General features: G+C 39.8%; 2 protein-coding genes and 2 non-coding genes across 6 annotated transcripts; 3 read left to right on the plus strand and 1 right to left on the minus strand.

Annotated features, from left to right (window-relative positions):
* The first annotated feature begins 246 nt into the window (after positions 1-246).
* On the plus strand, positions 247-319 carry trnaa-agc (transfer RNA alanine (anticodon AGC)). The gene has a single exon. It is a non-coding gene; the product is annotated as a tRNA-Ala (tRNA).
* Positions 320-1118: 799 nt separating this feature from the next.
* trnaa-agc (transfer RNA alanine (anticodon AGC)) lies at positions 1119-1191 on the plus strand. The gene has a single exon. It is a non-coding gene; the product is annotated as a tRNA-Ala (tRNA).
* Positions 1192-2217: 1026 nt separating this feature from the next.
* LOC104926789 (N-acetyltransferase ESCO2) lies at positions 2218-9882 on the plus strand. 3 transcript variants are annotated; one of them, XM_027284027.1, is made up of 15 exons: positions 2218-2378; positions 3750-3815; positions 4241-4368; positions 4485-4797; positions 4913-5228; positions 5401-5522; positions 5681-5795; positions 6067-6154; positions 6309-6351; positions 6804-6942; positions 7046-7177; positions 7505-7594; positions 7793-7936; positions 8303-8487; positions 9214-9882. In XM_027284027.1, the coding sequence occupies exons 2-15, from the start codon at positions 3766-3768 to the stop codon at positions 9344-9346; spliced, it is 1998 nt and encodes a 665-aa protein (XP_027139828.1). In that variant the 5' UTR covers positions 2218-2378; positions 3750-3765; the 3' UTR covers positions 9347-9882. The 3 variants fall into 3 exon arrangements, with proteins under 3 accessions (XP_027139828.1, XP_027139829.1, XP_027139830.1); XM_027284028.1 differs by having other exon boundaries at positions 3753-3815; XM_027284029.1 differs by having other exon boundaries at positions 2219-2378; positions 5684-5795.
* Positions 9463-15724, minus strand: pbk (PDZ binding kinase). The gene is made up of 7 exons (XM_027284037.1): positions 15623-15724; positions 14706-14869; positions 13366-13505; positions 12899-13068; positions 12373-12502; positions 11534-11719; positions 9463-10875 (listed from the first exon to the last, which is right to left on the minus strand). Exons 2-7 carry the CDS (start codon positions 14858-14860, stop codon positions 10652-10654), a joined length of 1005 nt encoding a protein of 334 aa, XP_027139838.1. The 5' UTR covers positions 14861-14869; positions 15623-15724; the 3' UTR covers positions 9463-10651.
* Between the last annotated feature and the right edge of the window lie 4997 nt (positions 15725-20721).

Raw genomic sequence — 20721 nt, forward strand, 5'->3', positions numbered from 1 at the left:
TATATCTGTATTTTTTTTTTTTCGCTTACCTGACGACGTTTGTGCTTAACAAGACGCCATCACGCCAATATTATAGCCTCTAGTCAACGGTAAGTGTTGTAAATGCGTAGGTGTTTTTGTTAGTTTGTCTGGAGTTTGTCTCGTGTTTTATTCCCGTAACCAGTTTCGTGAATGACTGAAATAACTCAAATCAGAACAACCACTGAGAGACCAAAAATTATGACGTCATGGAAACAAAGGCATCACGGGGGATTAGCTCAAATGGTAGAGCGCTCGCTTAGCATGCGAGAGGTAGCGGGATCGATGCCCGCATCCTCCAAACTATTGTTTTCTTTACCTCCAAATCGATATGTTTTCCCCGAGTTTAATATTATTATCTTGAAGTGTGGGAAAAAAACTAAATGTCTAATATTCATATGAACTTTTATGCTGCTCTACAGAGCTCCTGAAGTCTGGAGTTGTGTTTGTTAATGATGTGCACCAATATTGTCTTGAGACCAGTCAGGTTGCTGCTCCCTGTCTCTCTCTCACACAGAGCAGGTGGACGTTGGACACCTTGCTCTCCTCCACTGTCTGCTGCAGGATGCTTCACAGGTCTGGAGAGTCACCATCACCTTCATCTTCAGCTTCCTCAGCAAGGCAGTTGTCATTTTGGAGGTGTGTTTGGGGTCGTTATCGTGCCCTGCGGCCCGGTTTAAAACCAAAGTAAGCCCAAAGTAAGCCCACATCAGCCAATCACGTTCGTCCTGTAGGCTTACTTTGGACCAATCACGTCCCTCCCTGTGTGGCTTATATTTTATTAGTAAAGTGCGAGAGGTAGCGGGATCGATGCCCGCATCCTCCAATACATCTTTTGAGAAATATATCTGTATTTTCGCTCACCTGACGACGTTTGTGCTTAACAAGACGCCATCACGCCAATATTATAGCCTCTAGTCAACGGTAAGTGTTGTAAATGCGTAGGTGTTTTTGTTAGTTTGACTGGAGTTTGTGTTCATTTAAGACGTTTGTCTCGTATTTTATTCCCGTAACCAGTTTCGTGAATGATTGAAATAACGCAGATCAGAACAACCACTGAGAAACCGAAAATTATGACGTCATGAAAACAAAGGCATCACGGGGGATTAGCTCAAATGGTAGAGCGCTCGCTTAGCATGCGAGAGGTAGCGGGATCGATGCCCGCATCCTCCAAACTATTGTTTTCTTTATCTCTAAAGTGATATGTTTTCCCCGAGTTTAATATTATTCTCTTGAAGTATGGGAAGAAACTAAATGTCTAATAGGTTCATATGAACTTTTATGCTGCTCTACAGAGCTCCTGAAGTCTGGAGTTGTGTTTGTTAATGATGTGCACCAGTATTGTGTTGAGACCAGTCATAAGACCACTTTTTGAAGTCTTGGCAAAACTGACTGCATTTTCACTCAGTCTTGTCTCGAACAAAGAGGACTCAAAACCGCTCAAATCGACAACTGCAGGGATGTTTCCCATTAATCACCTCATAATGTCTAATTTGTCCTGACAGTCTCATAATGAACTGAATATATTTTTACACTTCAGGTGGAAGTAAGAGGCTGTAGTCTGTACAGTCTGTAGTTACAAAGACCTGTGGGGGGCAGAGAAAACTAAAGAGAGGACAGGAGAGCCGAGGTTTAACCACACAGGACCACGAGTCGACAGCTGCCTCCAAAACAATCTAACTCAGAATCTAATAAAGCAGCTCATTAAAAAAAAGAAGAAATAAACGTGAATGTATAGACTGTCTGGTCTTGGTCTTGACTCAGTCTCCAGTCAGAAAAAAATGAATGGATGAATGAATAAACAAAGAGAGAGAAAGAAAAGAAAGAGAGGGGTAGTTGGAAATGTTTCACATTTTGTATAAAAATATCCAATTGAATTTAACAATTTCATCATTTTGTATAAAAATATCCAATTGAATTTAACAATTTCATCAAAAAAAATGTGAAAACAGCAAAAGTAGTAAATAAAAAGTAAAATAAAAATAAATAAAGCTTTGTCTGTTTAGGACTGCTCTGATGCTTTGAAAAGAAAAGTATTTTACTCTGCTGATTTCTTTTTTTTATTTTTATTAAAATTAGTTCAAAACAAATACGTTTTATAGATTTGTCTACATTGAACTTTTATTTTGACGGCATGGACCGGAAGTCCTTTGACTCGTTTACGGCGGTAACTCGATGAAATTGTGTTTCCGCTTCCGGTCCTGTCTGGTTATGCATTTTTTTTTAGAGACTGGCGCGCGCTGTTCAAAACACAGAGAAGAAACGCGCGCGGGCAGACACGAGACCCGCCAGAGCTCCGCGAGCCACTCCAACAGTTCTTATTATTATTTTATGAAGGAGCGAGGACAGAGCCGAGCTCGGTAAGACACATTAACGCGCCTTGTCCTGTAGTGTTAGATAGTTTGAAATGACGTAACTGTTAGTTAACCGTTAGTTCAACGTAAATAAACTGACGTTCAGATTCATTTTTTTAGCGATAAAACACGGAAACAAACATCAGGTTCCTGTTTAATACACGAAACTACTGATCGATACCGACGCGTTAGTTTGTTTTGTGTCGAGGGAGTCACTTTTGTGCGAGCTAATCATCCCGCCAATAATCCATTCACCTCCACTTCAGCTGTTCAATAAGGCTAAGCTAACACGAGCTAACTAAACTCACCTCCGACATTTCTGCAGGATGAGATGAAACTCATCAGGTGTCATCGTGTCAAACTGACCTGTGCGTCCATGTCATGGTGAAGTTTGCATGCACTCTGTGCATGTACACAGACCCCAGACCTCTGTGTAGTTCATCTTTAAACACACTAATAATGAACATACACACTCTTTGCAGCGTGTGACCTCTAAAAACTACAAATATGAAGGTTTGATCGTGCACCTGTAAGTGTCACAAAAACATAGAGTTTATTATCTTAGTAGTTTCAGAAATATTATGAGACATTTATTTATTTTAGACATGTTCATTAAAGATCATTGAAATCGATTATTAACTATTATGCAGTCCTGATTGTTTATCAGTAAATATTGCATCATTTTCTCGCACATCCAATAGTATGAAACTACAAATGCATCAAAGGTTAATTATTATTTATTTCTCTGGGATGGTGCATATTAATAATGTAAATATGCCAGACTTAGCCAAGAGTCAGGTTTTTATCTAGTAGTAGTCTCCAGTCAGGTGTGAAGTTGGCAGCCTATCCACCTGAAATCAAAACAATAATCATGATGTAAAGTTTATTAATTAAAGAGCAGCACAACAACAATATGAAACAGTTTGAGCAAATATAAGAAATGAAAGTAAATCATCATCGGTTTTACTCCTTCAGCATCTTCAGTATTTTTATTAAATGTTGGCCAGAAGGATAAAAGCTAGTGATTTTACTGATACTGATTATCTTTACTGTTTTAAAGATGCTCTAATGTTATAACCATGAAAAGATGTGAGGAGGTTTAACACTTATTTTATTACTTTTTGCAGAAACAAGTTGAACAGTTTGAGTTTAATGCATTTAGCTGCCTTTTCATTAAATCTAATAAAATAAAATCAGCGCAGACCTTTGAACATTTAGCCCCATCAGGTGTTTATGTAGCGCTGATAGTTCGAGAGCTCGTCCTTTTTATTCAAATAAGAGAGCTGTCTCTCTGCAGAGCAGCAGTCTTGTTTTGCATGTAAACCTAGAAGATCTGGTAATGTAATGTTAGTATAACGTTACTGTGCTTTTGTTTAGGAGAGGTTTGTAAAAAATGATGCCGACTACCAGGAAGAGAAAGCTCCCCTCTCTGGACTCTGACAGGTGAGCTGTGAACACGCGGGACACAAAATCATCTGTACACGTGGAGCACTGATGCCGTCAGACAAAACAAACTGAGCTTTGTGTTGAACTTCAATAGCTCATGACGTTTTTCTGGTACAGACAGTCGATTACTGAAAGCTGTTTACTAATTCTTTTGTCCTGATTTAAGTCAAAAGTTTATTATTTAACGCTCAGAACTTCCTACAGCTGTGTGTTCTTGTGTGTATTACTTTGGTAACCCTAACAGCTGCAAGTATAACTGTACTGTATATGAGTTTTTATTCACCTGCCTCTGTGCCCTGCTGCATAGATTCAGTTTCAACATGGTCATTTATTCTAAAGATATTTTTCCATCTGATGAATTCTGCATTGGATGTGCTTGTTATCTCTCGCCGTGACTGATCTTCTGTTACTTTTAACTCCAGTCCAGCCAAGAAGGGAGTGAGGGAGGAGACGTCCCCCGTGAAGAGGAGGTCCCCCCGGAAGAAGCCAGTCAGGTGTCTTAACAAGGAGAACCTTTCATCGCCACAGAAATCCCCAAGCAAACCAGCAGGTAAGGCAGACCAGTGAGAGTCGTGGTTAAGTTAGTCATTTTAGCTCAGTAATTTTGCGTCCTTTGTCCTTTTTTTGGGGTGGGAGTTGATCATCTTATCATCATTATTCTTCTAGACTCTCCAACTAAATCACCCCAGAAATCTCCGTTCAAACCTTCTGTGGTTACAAGCTCCTTCTATGGCAAGAAGAAGCCCATCTATCTCACTCCACTAGAGAGGAAGGCGATAAAGGAGTCTCTGCCTCCTCCTCCTCCTGCGCCTGCTCTTCCTTCCCCTCCTTCACGGGAGAAAAAGAAGAATAAGAAGAACGTTAAAGGAGGCAGCAAGCCGAGAAAGGTAGCTGCAGGATCTAAGAATGCAGGAAAGATGGGTTTCCAAAGCTATACGACATCTTCGAGGGAGATCAAGCTGCCCAAAGTTAACAGCAGGTTTGTTTTCATACCACATAGCTGCTTTGGTGCTTCTGCAGCTTTCTGACATTTCGTCACAGTTGTAGTTATAATTTGTCTTAAATCAGTTTTTCCCAATCATTTAACTCAACAGTGTCTCTGCTAAGCCGGCACCCACTACAACCACGGCTCCTGCCGCCAGCAGCACTAAGCCAGCAGAGGCCAAGAAAGCGATCACCATGTCTTTCAGCAGCCTGAAGCCCAAACCGAAGATCTTCGTAGGAGCTGCTTTCTTCGGCACAGGGAAGAAACCCACGTCCATGTACAAGAAAGTTGCCCCTAAATCCTCCAGCAGGCCAGCTTCAGGCCCAGTGAAAAGCAAAACTGTCCTCCCACCGACAAAGACTGAGACATCAAAGCAGCTGCCTCCTGCTCCGGTGATGAACCAGCAGCAGAAACGTCCAGCAGAGGTGAGTTAACTTTTGGTTAGATTAACTTTGAGTTGTGGTGTTAGGCAGAGCTCTTATTTGTTGGTTATCATGCCCAATGTTGTTTCATCTTATGGTGGTATTTCTTTTTCAGGAGCAAATATTGTCATGTTAACAGAGTTTTCATCATTTTTGTCCTGGTTGTTGCCTGCAGACCAACGTCCAGCCGGTGAAGACAGAAGAGACCCGTCCGAGCACCAAACAGAGAGTGAAGTTTGACCCGACAGACTGGATGGATTCTGTTAGCGAGCAGCCTGAAACTCAACAACCATTGAGGTGATTTACTGTAAAAGCATGGCTGAAAAACGTAAAAACAAGACAAAACACCAGATTTAGGTGGTTGTGTCTCCTGCGTAGAACTTTTTCTTTATTTTATTTAAACATTGGTGTCAGGGGAGCAGCATTAGTCAGTAATCTTCATCTTCTTCTTCCAGCAGCTCTCCTAAAATGCTGACAGAGAAATATGGAATTAGCAAGGAGCTGACGGTCGTGTTGACAAGGACCCCAACAACAAAATCTACATCCAAAACCTTGTCCCTCAGAACTCTGGTACAGAAGAAGTCTATACACATGTTAGAGTTGCACGATACCCACGGTACCCCGCTGTGCCAAGTCGTAACGGTTCCTACTATACTAGAAATTCTACATGACGGTACTACCGTGGATTACTATACTACCGGTGCCATAATAAAAAATAAAAAAAAGGCACTCATTTTGGTATCGTGACAACTCTAACACACGTTCACTGATCCTTCATATGTTTATCAGAGCCTGACATTTGTGGATTTTAACTTATAACAGTGAACTTTACTTCTTCCAGGATGTTTCTCTGGCAGACGGCGGCTCTGAGCCTGTTTTTGAGCTGAGTGATATCAGTCCCACCAGTGCTGCCACCAGTTCCCCTAAAGGTACTTGCACTGTTTTTAACAAGTATCCCAGTTCAACCAGGGATCTGTAGCTGATTCTACTCCAGCTGTATCCAGTTCACTTGTCTTTGTTTTGATTTCTCTCACTCTTGTTCCATGAAAGCTTCATTTAAAATATGTTTTGTTTTCCTCACAGGATCCACAGCGGTGTATCCCATCTTTGGCTCTGCCTCAAAGAGGTGAGACTTTCTGTTTTAGTCATCAACAAGAGATTTCTTGTTCCAAACAGGAAGCTGGCAAAGCTTTGAGATTCAGGCGTGTTTATTCTCCCTCTTTGAGTGGTGAGAGGACGAGAAACGGCAGGTTTTACATTTTAGAAACATTAGCATGTTAATGCTGATCACCTCCCCTGTGGTCCACCTTTGTTCACCTCAAAAGTAGATCTGCTTCAATGTTGAACTTGGTGAAGTCTCAGCCTCGACCGATCCCAAAGACATGTGGGAGGTTGACCCGTAAAACAGACTACAAACCAGCAAACTGTTTTCTGTGAGCAGCAGTGCCAACAATTACTCGCCTGAACTTGTTTGTGTGATCGTAGAATCACCATTTTTATGGGATCCTCTCTACATAGATGGCTACTAGCCACAGGTGTCAGCTTGTGTACCATGTTCTATTATTTGTCACTCTTCAGGTTGAGGAACGCTCTGAAGTCACCGGTGTCCTGCAGCACCCCCTCTGGCCCGATAACACCACTGCAGACTAATTCTTCAGCTAAAGAGCGAAGTGTTCGCAGGAAGAAAGAGAAACAGGATGACGACCAGCTCATCATCGTACGTAAATGTTTATATTCTCTGGTGGAGCGCTACATTCTGTACTTATATCATATTGGATATTTTGTGTTGAAACTGGCTCACACTGTATTTTCCACACCAGGACGCCGGCCAGAAGCAGTTTGGAGCGACGACCTGCAGCTCATGTGGGATGGTGTACAGCGCAGACAACCCAGAGGACAATTTCCAACACAACCAGTTCCACCAGCGCTTCCTCGACTCCATCAAATTTGTGGTAAAACGTTCAGTCAACAAGTATGGAGAAATCTACAAGTGTAGAGATAATCAATTTATGAAACCATATCAAGTGTTTTTTTTTTTTTTTTTGAGAGAGAGCCATGAATTGTAATAGACAATTCGTAGCTACCACCATATCTAATTTGCCCTCCTCAGTCTTTCTTTCTGCCTCTTAAGTGATTAAACTTTTATTTGAAGTAGTTTTTGGTATTTTGCCGAGGTCTTCTGCCAAGGCTGCTGGCACGAGTTTGTTTCACGGGGAGGTGAGTTTGTTCTGAGTTTGTTGGCTCGTAACTGCAGCGTCTTCTCTCTGTTGTGTTTCCAGGGCTGGAAGAAGGAGCGGGTGGTGGCCGAGTTCTGGGATGGAAAAATTCTCCTGGTCATGCCAGATGATCCCAAATACGCCACGAAAAAGGTGTGTGTGTGTGTGTTTGCACTGTGTTGAACTTCTCAGTGTGTGTTTATAAAGTACATCGCCAACACAAATTCATGACATGTACCACCTTCAAAGTGTCGTACTTGATGTGGTTAGAGAGACGCTGGGAGCTGGCGTGATTAGTGTACATATTTCCATCTTTTCATACCGTCTTCTATGCGACGTGTTTGGTTTCAGGCCGAGGATGTGCGGCGTGTAGCGGACAACGAGTTGGGTTTCCAGCAGGTGACTCTGAGCAGACCCACGCAGGCCAAGACTTACCTCTTCATCAACACAGAGCGCATGGTGGTGGGATGTCTCGTCGCTGAACCGATACGTCAGGTAAAGCTGGAGATGTTTGAGTCCCGTGATGTTGCTGTTTGTCCATGACGACGTTCACACAGTGGTTACTAACTTTTTTAGCCGTAGCTCCTTTAAAACAAAGTGATGTCTACTTGAAGAAAAAGAGCTGCTTCACCAACATCACAAGAAATTATTACTTTTATGAAATGTATTTAGCTTCAGGGCAAACATAGGCACTAATTCTCTTATGTGAGTCAGTTTATTAGACCATCATCTAGTAACTAAATGAATCATGACGAGAGATTTCAAGATGTCTGATTCAGTTTAGCTCGATCACATTTATTCGCTTTGCTGCGTTGGTGCTGACGGGTTTTGACAGACTGCTCTACTTTTTGTCCCTCTCAGGCTTACAGAGTCCTCGAGCAGCCGGATCGCCACAAAGACATGACGAAGGACGACTTCATGGAGCGACACAGAGCATGGTGCTGCTCCACCGTCCCAGAACAAGCTCTGTGCGGGGTCAGTCGGATCTGGGTCTTCAGTCTGGCCAGACGACAGAGCATCGCAACCCGCATGCTGGACACCGTCAGGTATGATGTCACACGCAACAAAAAAGTCACAACACCATGGTAACATCAATGTTTTAATTTATGCTGATGTGGCTCAAGTAAAGGTAACATGTTCAAAACTTGCAGTGACGTTAAATTTAACCTCTTTAGTCATAAGAAAAAAGTAAAGATGTATTTTATTTTCATTCTCAGGTTATTTTAGTTGTGATAACGCATTTTTGTCCTCAACAATTAAACTGATCATTACAGTTTATACCTGATGGTCTGCACTACCAAAACAAAATCAAAGTTTTTAAAGAGTAGTGAGAACAGTCAAAATGTCTTCATGTATATCAGTCCGGAAAAATATAGTTTTCACCTTGATGTTCATCATTATCTATGAGCTGCTGAAACACTTATCCTAATTGTTCATACATACACTTTATTTATCCATCAAGTGGTTCCCATTGCAAACTTTTGATAAGCCTCTGTGCTGCTCTTCCTCCTGATGTGAATTTGTTAAATCAAGTTCATCCTCACCCTTTTAAACTTTTCTTGTTTTAAAAACACTTCAAATAAAGTATTGAGTTTTGCATGGCTTCACCAAGTTTCACCTCCGCTTACAAGCAGTGAACAGCAGATTCCCTAAACTTTGCACTGGTAATGTCTCTCACAGTTGGGATAACGCCACAGTATAAAAAGGTTACAGGTCGTATTACTCCTCACCTTCCTCCTCATAATTACGCTTTCCTTGTTTGCGTGTTTTAGGAGCACCTTCATGTACGGCAGTCATCTCACTAAGGAAGAAATCGCCTTTTCTGACCCGACACCTGACGGCAAGCTGTTCGCCACCAAGTACTGCAACACGCCGACCTTCCTCGTTTACAACTTCATTGCGTGATGTTTGTAAAGAATTTAACTTTAAAGACGCGTGACTGTTTTAACAGAGTATCACAGATTAACAGATGTTCAGTCTTTCATATGCAACGCAATAACTGTTCAGGTTTTGATGTTAACGAGGCTTTAGTCTGTTAGTGTATAATACATCCTGTGTTCAGGATTAATTAGGTCTAGAGTTTACACCTGTTCTCATTCAGTATTTATACGTGGTACTGCTTAATTTACTGTTGAATGTTGTGTGTATATTGGCAGTGCGTTCTCTTCAGATGTTTATATTCTGCTTAATAAAGAGCTTGACTGAAAATATTCCACCTTTCTGAATACACCCACACAGTTTGCTTTGAATCGGAGGATGTGTTGGGATCATTTTTGTCTTTTGCAGAGAAAAACTTTTCGATTCGTTCATGTTCAGATTTTATTTTTCAGACTGCGAGCTCAAAGTTTTTGAAGGAAATATGTTGAAAGGTGGATGTCATCATTGTTTCGGTGCATTCTACTTTGTAAATACATTTAATAAAGACGTTTCCTTTGTTTTATGAACCTCAGTGTGTTTCTTGGCAGTTCACTTAGAGTGTTGCTAAGAGGACAGTATTATCTTTGTTCTCTTTTTCCCAAGAGTCAGATGAGGGGATTGATGTCTCTTGTTTGTGTTATTATTTAAAATGGAGCCAGGAGCTGGTTAGCTTAGCGTAAAAACTAATAAATTTTAGATTTAAAATTCACTGGTATGTGTGTTTGTTGGAGATTTCTGTTAACCAAAGCTGCAGTACAATCTGCCACAGTCACTGACACATCAGTAGAGTAAATGTAAGATATTAAAACATAAAATAAAAACTCAGGATACCTCAAGAGTTTCATCAAGAAATGAAGTTTAAAGAAGTGCAGAGACACAAACATACATACGTGAGGAACAAGAAGGAAAAAGGGAGGTAAAGAAAGTAAAAACATTGACACTATAAAAGTCGACATACACAGAAAAAGAAAACAGAAATAAAAGAGTTATGTGACAGTGACAAAGATGTACAGTATAGAGATTACAGTTTAACTCATTCATGTCAGATGATAGTTTTACCAGTGTCCAACATCTATATCTAGGCTGGATCGTCTCATGATTTATGTTTCCTGGAGATAAACAAGTAAATAGCTGGCAAGGATTGAATTTGGGGTTCATGCAGTCTGTAATCTCTCATAAATCCCTGACAAAAAAATCTTTTGACCCGTAAGACAGAATGTTCTGGTTCCTAAACACCCCATGACATTTTTAGCTTGTGGTTCAAAGATCAAAATGTAGACCGAGTTGTGTAAATCAGTCGATAACGATCACCTCACTGGGCGTTTTATCCAGAGGGGCGTTGCTCTCTAAAGCCTGGACGATCTGACCGGCTGATGGTCTCTTCTTGGGGTCTTCCTCTGTGCAGAGATAGAAGAGCTCGATCATCCTCCGGTACGAGCTGCCAAGAGCCTCGGCATCCAACGCCGGCCTCGTCCCCAACTTCTCGTAGTAGGCGTCCTCATCGAAACTTTCCTCCTCTGAAATACAAACACAAGATTTTAAACACTGATGTGAATGTAGCTGCTGTAACAGCAGAAATAATTTTGTTTTTGAGCTGCAGAAGAACTGTAACAGCAGAAATAATTTTGTTTTTGAGCTGCAGAAGAAGAAAGTATGGAGTATTTCACACAAAACAGGTCAAAATTAAGAGAAATGAACAACAATTTTGTTTTAGACAATAAGGAATATTTCTTTTTTATCCCTTTAATTATCTGATGTCCACTCAGACCGATCTTATCCAGAGGTTCAGTATAACTGCTCTAGATCCTTAATTTGCTAACAGACCTACAGTCCAAATATTTAGTCTGATTAATGAACATTTTAATATCTGTCCTTAGAAGCCATGTTTCCACTTAAATATATTGAACTCTGCAAAAGAAAATGTGATTATCTCCTGACCATTATGTGAATAGTAGGAGCAGGTTTATAAGAAAAGACCTCAACCAGTGAAAAACAATAAAGAAAACAGGATGGAATTAAACCTTTCTGTTTGTTTTATTTATTAAGGTGAGGAAGGCTTCAACAGATCTGTGTGGGGTGATCATTGATGAGTTACAGTTACAGAGCCATGAGGAGACTGTTGGCTGATTAGTCGTTAAATATTTGCTATGTCATGAGCAAATGAGTGTGCCTCACCTTCATCCTCTTCATCGTCGTCGCCCTCCAGCATCTCCAGGTGAGGCATCGCTAGCGTCATCATCTCCCACAGAGTCAGACCGAAGGCGAAGATGTCGGCCTTGTCTGTGATCTCTCCTCCCTCAAACAGAGCTTCCTTTGGTTTCCACGGCTCGGTGCCGATGTACTGGGCCTTTGGGTCGGACACTGATGACAAAGAGAAGAAAAACTGTTTTAATTAAACTCAAATTAGACTGGATAGTAATTTACAAAATTATGTTGTTCTAATTGATGTTAACACAAAGCTTGTGTTCTTTGAGCCTTGATACAATCACAACACTGCCAGAAGTTTGCAATTACTTTAATTTAAAGTAATTTCTGAAACCTCCACTGGCTGATGACAAGTATGTACGAGCAGAGTCGAAGCTTGAATAATTTCTTTCCATCTTGGCACAGAAACAAAGTGAATCAACTGTTGAAACAGACGTTTCCACCCAAACTTGTGTTCTGTGCACGATTAATCCACTTCTACACTCTCACGGTCTGAATGAACACAAGGATACATACAGACCTACATCTATGTATGAACCAGACATGATGTTGATAAGCATGTCTTCATATAAAAATCATATGGAGAAAATGTTTTCTGGTTTTCCCTCCGGCTGCTCCGCATCAACACTCACAGATTTACTCTTAGGATGGACAGTGAAGTAAACTGCTTTGTTTGTGTTTGTACCACAGGCGTTTTGGTGCACACAACTTGTTGTTTTTATAATAAACTTGTGCACAAATAGCGAGCACGGTGGGAGAGACTGTTTTGCTTTGATTGTTATCTCGAATACTCTGAAGACAATGTCTACCTTTCATGTTCTCATCCAGCTGCAGAGACACACCAACATCGCAGATCTTGACGGTCTCAAAGTCGCCCTTGATGACAACATTACATGACTTCATGTCGCCGTGCAGCAGCTTCTTCTCATTGTGGAGATACTGCACAAAGAGAAACAAAGCATTCCTGGTTTTCATGGCTTAATGACATCCTTCTGTGTTTATTTTGTTTTGTTACACAATCCTCATTTCTAAAATGAAATTAAAAAGATGGCCCGATGTTGAGAAAAGACAAATATGATTTGGGAAAGAATGAAACACGGATGTTGTGAGTGGGTTTGTCTGGGATTTCCCACAGATTTTTGTATTTTATTTAAATTATATTATGAACATGAATCACTCACTTACTCTTCTTAATTTTTAACTCAAGAAATGAACAGCAGGACAGACTGGAAATGTATATATGAATTCAAAGTCAGTGCTGAAACTGAAAGTAACAGTACACAAGTGATTCCATAACAATTAAAAACACTAACTAGAAAAGAGTTCATGATTTACCTGAAGGCCACGAGCCACGTGCAGTGCTACTTTTTCTATGTTTGCAGCAGGGAAAGCTTTCAGGCCATCCTCTCTCCTCTTCTCTAGCAGGTCATTGAGGGACTGCTCTCCTCCGTACTCCATGGCCAGACACTTTGATCCATCTTTGGCCGTCGTGAAGGCACGAAACCCTGGATGTTGAGAAAACAATACACAGGATTAACATGCCAGAAAATAACGCAACATTACAAACAAACGGAAGATGAAACAAAATAAACACAGTGAGTTGTTAAGTCTTTAAGACCAGACTGATGTGTTTGGTGGGAACTTAAAATAAGATGACCAACAAGTCATGGTTTACATTGATGCTCTGACACAAGATTATTTTGAAATGATGAAATTAATGTATTACCTTCTGAACATCACAGTGTGTCTGGCTGTTATAAAGTTCTACATCACGGTGTCAAAGTACTGCTGTCATGTCTTACCAACGATGTTCGGATGATTGATCCCCTTCAGGACCTTCGCCTCGTCGTTCAGGCGCTTCTGATAAACTGCCATCTGATTTGTTGCACACCTGCTGTTGATCTTCTTCACAGCCCAGGGAGACGCATTCAACTTTCCCATTCTAGGATGAATTAGATCAACGACACATTCATATTATTTATACACACACACACACTCACACGAAAACCTTCCTTTGCAGTGGCTTTGGGAGACATCACTGTTAAACAACGTTGTCAGGAGTTTATACTGAAGACGGTGAACACGTTAATGATCCTTAACAAAGGTTTAGACTCTCCTCTGTCATTCAGTATGCATCCACAAACACAAAGCAACTTTTTTTTAAAAAATATATACATTATTTAATATGTCTATAATACTATAACAACCTAATTTCCAACCCAGACAAGACAGGTCAGATCTCTCACACACGAGCACATTGAGGTGTTTGAGGGAGTTTAAATGACTAAAGACATCAGGACACATGGTGGACAGTCATGTATTGAGACAGAAATAGACCACTAATGCGACAGGATGTGTGATTTGGTTATAGATCCAAGTACTGAAATATATCAAGTAACTAGAGCTTGTTGTGGAGAAAATGCTGAAGTCAAAGGTCAATGGTGAGGTCAGGAAGGAAGAAAGTGTTCAGGAGCCTGTGATGTCTTATGATGTATTATTTATTGATGCTTGATCAAGGAGAATTAGAGACACTCTCAAAGTTCATCAGAAGTGCCTGAGTCGGTCTCACATTCTGCCGAACTCGTGCTGGTGGATAGACTTTAAACCCAAAGATAACACCACAAATACTACACGCCCAGAATTAGTTAAAGAAAATGTTTTTACCCATGGAGGTGTTATTGTCAGCATATTCTAGTCTGGAGACACAGATGTCTGTTTACGCAGATTGGAACGTCAAAGGCCAGCTATCTATTATGACTAGGAAGGCAGCAATAGGTCTCTTCAACCCTGGCCACCACATTGTTGAGATATGGTGGCACCTAGTCAAAGACAAACAACTAATACTGCAGAGGACCTGAAGGCCCACACGTGACCTTGTGTAACCTAAGGATAGAAAATTCCATAACAGAGCTTGCTCTAAGTCGTGTACTCTCGCACCTCGATTCTCCGTTAACAACAGCAGACAGTGACAGGTGTCTCATATGGACAGGTACATCAGTAGATCAGTTCAGTGTTCCTGCATACTGACATACAGTATGTTGATGTTTGCTGTCTGCTTGTAAAACACTGTAAATTGTTATAGTATGCATGAAAAAAAGCAGTGAATGCTGCACAGCTTTTTATTTATGAGAACATTACAAACCTGTCCATGAGGTAAACGTTGACTCCGGTCCCACAGCCCAACTTCTTCATGAAAGGTGAAGCCGGGATGGTGATGGGGGTCCCTCCGCTGCTTGTAGAGCTCCTGACTCGGACAGTTTTAGGGGTCTTGAACGCGCCCTCATCGGAGGAAGCCATTCTTCTGTCCTAAGAAGTAACAAATAATATGATTGTTAGGAGAATTTTTAAAGGAAAAACTCTTGAATAAGGAAGACTGGATTCAAAGTATCAAAGCTGAATTTATTATTCTTGTACAAGAAGGAGCGTTTAACACACAAAAGGGGTTACAGAGAAAAGGCTCCTCGAGGAGCTCTAACAGCTGGTTTGTATACAATTTTCTTAAAATGGGCTTCTTAAAATTTCCTTTTTTGGTTTTCCACTTAGTAATAAACATTGTGTTTCTTGTCCAAAATGACACTTCCTTTAACCTGTCTCTCTTGTCCTTGAACTATTTTTTAAATGCCAGATAAGGGGAGTGGGTTAAAACATCTGCACGCCAGTATACTCCTAATTTTTATAACAATAATTAAGATGGAAAAACACATAATTAAAAACACAAACACACAGCATGTTAGTTTACTGAGCAACACGATGGCAGGCTTTAAAAAAGTAAATATTTTATATAAATAAGTGGTGTATGAAACACAAGAAGTCTCTTATGTTATACTTTAAACTTAAAAACTGTTAGATAACCTGTTTGTAAACAATAAAATGATTAAACTAGTGAACATTTAACCAGCAGGGACAAACTTCACGTGAACGCAGCTCATAAAAATCAAAAGTTAGCGTTAATATTAAAACATTTTACTGCCGCTAACGTGTCGACGGTACGATTTAAGATGTGTTTAATGTGTCTGTAGCCGGATAACTGCGTGATTTAATGAATAAAAGTGACTTTACCTGAGTTTTCTTTCACTGTCACAACAAACTGCTCAAACTGTCTGAGCGCGCCCAACATTCAAACTGCGGTACGTACAGGAGCCGCAGAGGGACAAACCGAACGGACGTCGGTTTTTGCGGTTTGAAATAACACTACCTGCAGATAGGACAGGGGTCCTAAACCAGGGGTCCGTGAATCCTTAGGGGGTCCACAGAAGAACTGTAAGGGGGTCCGCCAATTTTTTTGTCATAATGTTTGACAATTTTCACAAAAATAACACTGAGGAACACTTTTTTTTTTGTTGAGTTAGGTCTGACAGCTGTTTTCATTTTTGGGGTCTCCAAAACTGAGCTCAGTTTTTCTCTATCACATCAAGTTTTAGAATCAGAAATATCAGAATCAGAAATACTTTATTAATTAATTAATTGTTTTTGTTACCGCAGCTCCCAAACGGTAAGTGAGATAGTAAGTGATAGCACGAAAATAATAGCAAGAAACAAAACTTTAACACTTATACACCTATACGATATCCTATTTTAACACTGTATAAATAACATTTAAACAAAACCAGTGACAGTAAAATAAAATAAAAAGTAACAGTGAACTATGCAATATGTAAGTCTAAAACCTTATAAAGAATTTAGTCTTTGAGAGACTGTCAGGAAGTGTAAATGATATACAGTGGATGTACAGAGGGTACATTGTTAGTCTAAAGTTGTTTAAACCTAATTTTAAACTGTTATATTTGTTGTAATACAGCTTTTCACCAGCTGGTGACAGTCACGGTATAAAATTATGGTCTGTTATGGTGGAGACCAGTCACAAAACAAACAATAAAATGACGTGAATTAACATGATAATAAAGAGAAAAAAAACAAACCAAAAAATGAACTATGATATGTACACTGGCAAAAATTATTTTTATCAGACAAATTCCTTGTCTGTGGAAAAAATACTTGGCAATAAACCTGTTTCTGATCTTATCTTATCTTATAACACTAACTCTACAGACAATGATGAGCAAACAAATTGAGATCATGATTGAGTCCACATTTTTTAAAGGTTGCTGCTTCGACAGTTTTCTTTGTGTTTACTAATGAAAAAAAAGTATTTTTTCCATCAGCACACTCTTCTCACTTAATCCAACCTGCAGAAACACTGACATACAGTATGTCAGTCCTCCTGATCATACTTTGATTGTCATCAACACTGACTTGCACTTGTCCTCTTCTGGCAACCCACAAATGAAGTGTGTTAAAACATTTGTAATCCTTGTCATAAAGTGTAGTCATTTAAGCCTCAGTTACAGTCATGGGTATATGTGGGGCAATAAGGGGAAGATACGATTATTTAATTTCCATCCCAGCATGTGTCTGTTCCCTCTTTACTGTCAGGCTTTTCTGAAAGAAATTCCTCACTCAGATGGTGAAGTTGACCCCTGACCTCGATTCTCATGATCCCATTTTTGCTTCATCTCCTTCACATACTGCAGATGTTCCCAGCCCTCTCTCTTCATTGTGTGAAGGAATAACTGTTTCATTATGAGGAAGAGGAGTAGGAATGTGGTCTTTATGACAAATAGACGTGGATGGGAAGGACCGGGACTTTTGCTTTGTCTCCCTCTTTCTCCTCATTCCTCGTTCCCCTGGAGGGAAATGAGCTCATGTTTTGTGGGCTCTGCCGCCACATGTTGTGGTGTGTTTTATAGAATAAGGATGGGTTACCCTCTGGCCAGACCACAGAGAAACAGCCTGAATGAAAGATAGGATGATATTAAATGTCATGATCAAGTAAGGAACAATTGCATCATTTCATGTACTGATTTATACAAACATAAGAGAACTGTAGTGTGAGTCAACTGCTGTCTCTTATGTACTTTGCATGAACATCTCAGTGTTTTTGTGCATATAAATTATCTTCAGTGTTTACATGTACACTGTGTGGTTGCATGTTGTTACATAACATACTTACATTGTATAAATACAACATTTCTTCCTCTCTGCACCCTGTTAATCCTGTGATTTCTCTTTTTAAATCCGTTTTAAGAATATTCTGGGGCTTTTGATGAGAAAATGGAACTATAGACGATTAAATTTCCATTTTTTCTGAGCAGCTTGAGGACTTCTTGATTGTGTCTGCAGTAATTATTGAGGCTGAATGTTCATTTTGACCTTGGAGACAGCTAAATTTGCTGAGGAGATCATGTGATATGATTGAAAGCCCCCAGAAGAGTTGACTCGACCTTGTGTAGACCCAACTGACACATCAAATGAAAGCTCTGAAAACTTTGTATGTACAGTGGAAGAAAAAAGACATATTTAAATGAGCTGTTAAGGGACGAGAAGTCCAGTTTAATTCCTAAATGCAAGGCAATTTAGACAACGTTAAAATTAAAATCATGCAGCCTCGTTCCTGACTAACTTTGATGCTGATGTTTTTCTCACATAAGGAGTCAGGACACGTGTTTATGATGACCAACAACAAAAAAACACGTTAAACTTTTCTATTTTCAGAATTGTTTTGAACAACATCCACATGCTTAAAACAAAACTGATCAGAATCCAGCATTTTCATGCACCACAAACCAAAAAGTATGTGAATATTACACCCATATGTGATTGTTGAAGATCTTTCTTCAAAGTCACAGGCATTAATATTCTGCTATGACAGCCTCCTCTCTTCTGGGAAGACTTCAATCCACTTATTTAAAGTTTTAATAAGTAAATTGGTAATTACTAAAGAGGAAAAAAAGACGTCCAGCACGGCAAATTTAGTTTCTTTGACTTCTTAAAGTTATGGACACAACAACACACTGCACAACAAGTGCAGGACCACCCAGGATTCGTGTGCCAAGATTCAAAGGCACTTTCCTCTTCTGTCTGGTTGAGGTCTGTGCAATCACAGAGAACTGCAGCTGATGAAACACTGATGCAGCAATTTGTCACTTTCGTCTCGCCTGCATGTACAAAACACTCAAAAAAAAAAACTTTTCTATTGTTAGATCTGTCCTATAATCCAAAACATAACCAGCAATCATATATACCAAATGATGGGATAAAGAGAACGGAGGCAGTCGCCCTCGTATGGAGCTGATACTCTGAGAAGTTAAAGCATCTGTAGTCCATCTCTCTCTTCTTTCTTCATGGTGGTCAGTGGTCAACAGTATTCATGCCTCAGATGTCTGGATGTGGTTCTCATAGGATGTTTTAATGTATATCTGCACATCGTCACATGTGCGGTCGATCTATTTTAATGCAGTGGTTGGAAGGTGTTTGAGTTGGGCCGCTGCTGAATGACCAAAATCACTCCCTTGTTCACTGAAAGCTCCAGAACAGCTAAATTGACCTTTTGGTGAGATTGTTTTCTTAATGTTTTCCAAGGTCAAGAATGACCTTTGAACTTCAATGTTTAAGAAATTAAAGGACCAATGGGTTAAAACAATTAACATATCAAATGAAAGCTCTGAGAAATCCATAATTAAATCAGCAATTAAATCAGCAGTTGGAAGATGAAGTCTTGTTTTCAGTGTTGTAGGCAAGACCACCTAAAACAAGACCAGACCTATAGAGACTGAAACAAAACCTTGAGGGGTTGAGACCGAGTCATGACCAAGACCAGATAGTACATAACCTACTAACTCAGTAAGTATTGCATTGCAGGATTTACATATTGCTGTCTGCTTTCTTTTACACATGAACTCTTTGTGGTTTAAGATTTTAAGATGTCTTCTGATCTGTTTAAGATTTTATTACAAAACATTTGGCTGACATCTTCCAAGCAGCCACAGCTTCTTCTTGGTTTCCTGTGTTCACCTTGTCTGTGTGAAAGAGGGTGGTGTGAAGTGACAGCACATAACACATGCAAAAAATTATTAAATTAGAAGTTTTGAGGGGATTTTCTATTCTAGCATGTCACACAAGGGGTTACATAGAGGCTTCTACAGAGTTGACGTTGGCAGTAGGAAGTTTAACATCAAGTCACAGTAATAATCTGAAGGAGTAAACCAAACAATGCACAGACAATTTAATGATATCCCAGTTGTGGTCTGGACTGGTTTTGAAATAAAGTCCTCTTTGTTTGATTCTGAGACGAGACCGGGGTCAAGTACTGCGACACTGTCAGTTTTTTTTTTGTTAAAATTCTGTTAAAATAAAATTATGCAGCCTTGTTGACACAACCAGATGTTTTTCATATGGCGGCATCCTCCGTCGCTGTGAAGTGAAGCCAAGGCGGATTAAAAACTGCAGTTCTTCAAACGTCCACTTGAGGCTGGCTACAGAATGAGTCAATGTCCATAAGTCCCCATGTTAAAATGTTCTTCAGAACAGAAATAAACATGTTTTCAGCCTGTATAATGACTATGTAAACAACAACAAAAAGCACATTAAAATTATGTTTTGAACCACATTTTTGTGGAGATTATGTGATATGATTGAAAGATTTTAACACATCACTTAACTAACAGCAAAACAAACATGTGTCTCAAGACTTAGTTATTATCAAATCAGAGTGTTTCTGATCTCCATCTGTATAAAACTACATTTTACTGTATCAAATAAAAGTAAGTAAGTACTTACCCTCATGGAGGATAAGTGAAACCATGTTGACCTGAATCAAACCAGCTTCATCGTCTTTGTTCTTGACTGTCGGCCATGTGTGTCAGAGATCAGGTGATTTTTCAGCCAATCATTTCTACATTCGCTTCACATGTGGAAACATTCATACCTGTAATCACTGTTCAGAGCTGTCAGTCAAGGCACATACATGGTGTACACATTTACGTCCTGACCCACGCACACACACACGCACACACACACACACACACACACACACACACACACACACACACACACACACACACACACACACACACACACACACACATATCCAAGTCAACTTCTTCCCGCTCTCTTCACCTGTTGACATTAAGAAGTGCCTGTTTCTCATTCACTTCAATGTTATCAGGAATAACAAAGCTCACCTATTCAAACAAATCTACATTTTATTATTTCAGCAGTGCATATACAGCATTTTAGTGGTACAAATCAACAGAACATGAAGTAACAAGTGTATTTTTTTAAGTAATCATGAAGCACTTTATCAAGTATTTTCTTAATAT

This window comes from Larimichthys crocea, chromosome XI (assembly GCF_000972845.2).
Source record: "Larimichthys crocea isolate SSNF chromosome XI, L_crocea_2.0, whole genome shotgun sequence".
NCBI lineage: Eukaryota > Metazoa > Chordata > Actinopteri > Sciaenidae > Larimichthys > Larimichthys crocea.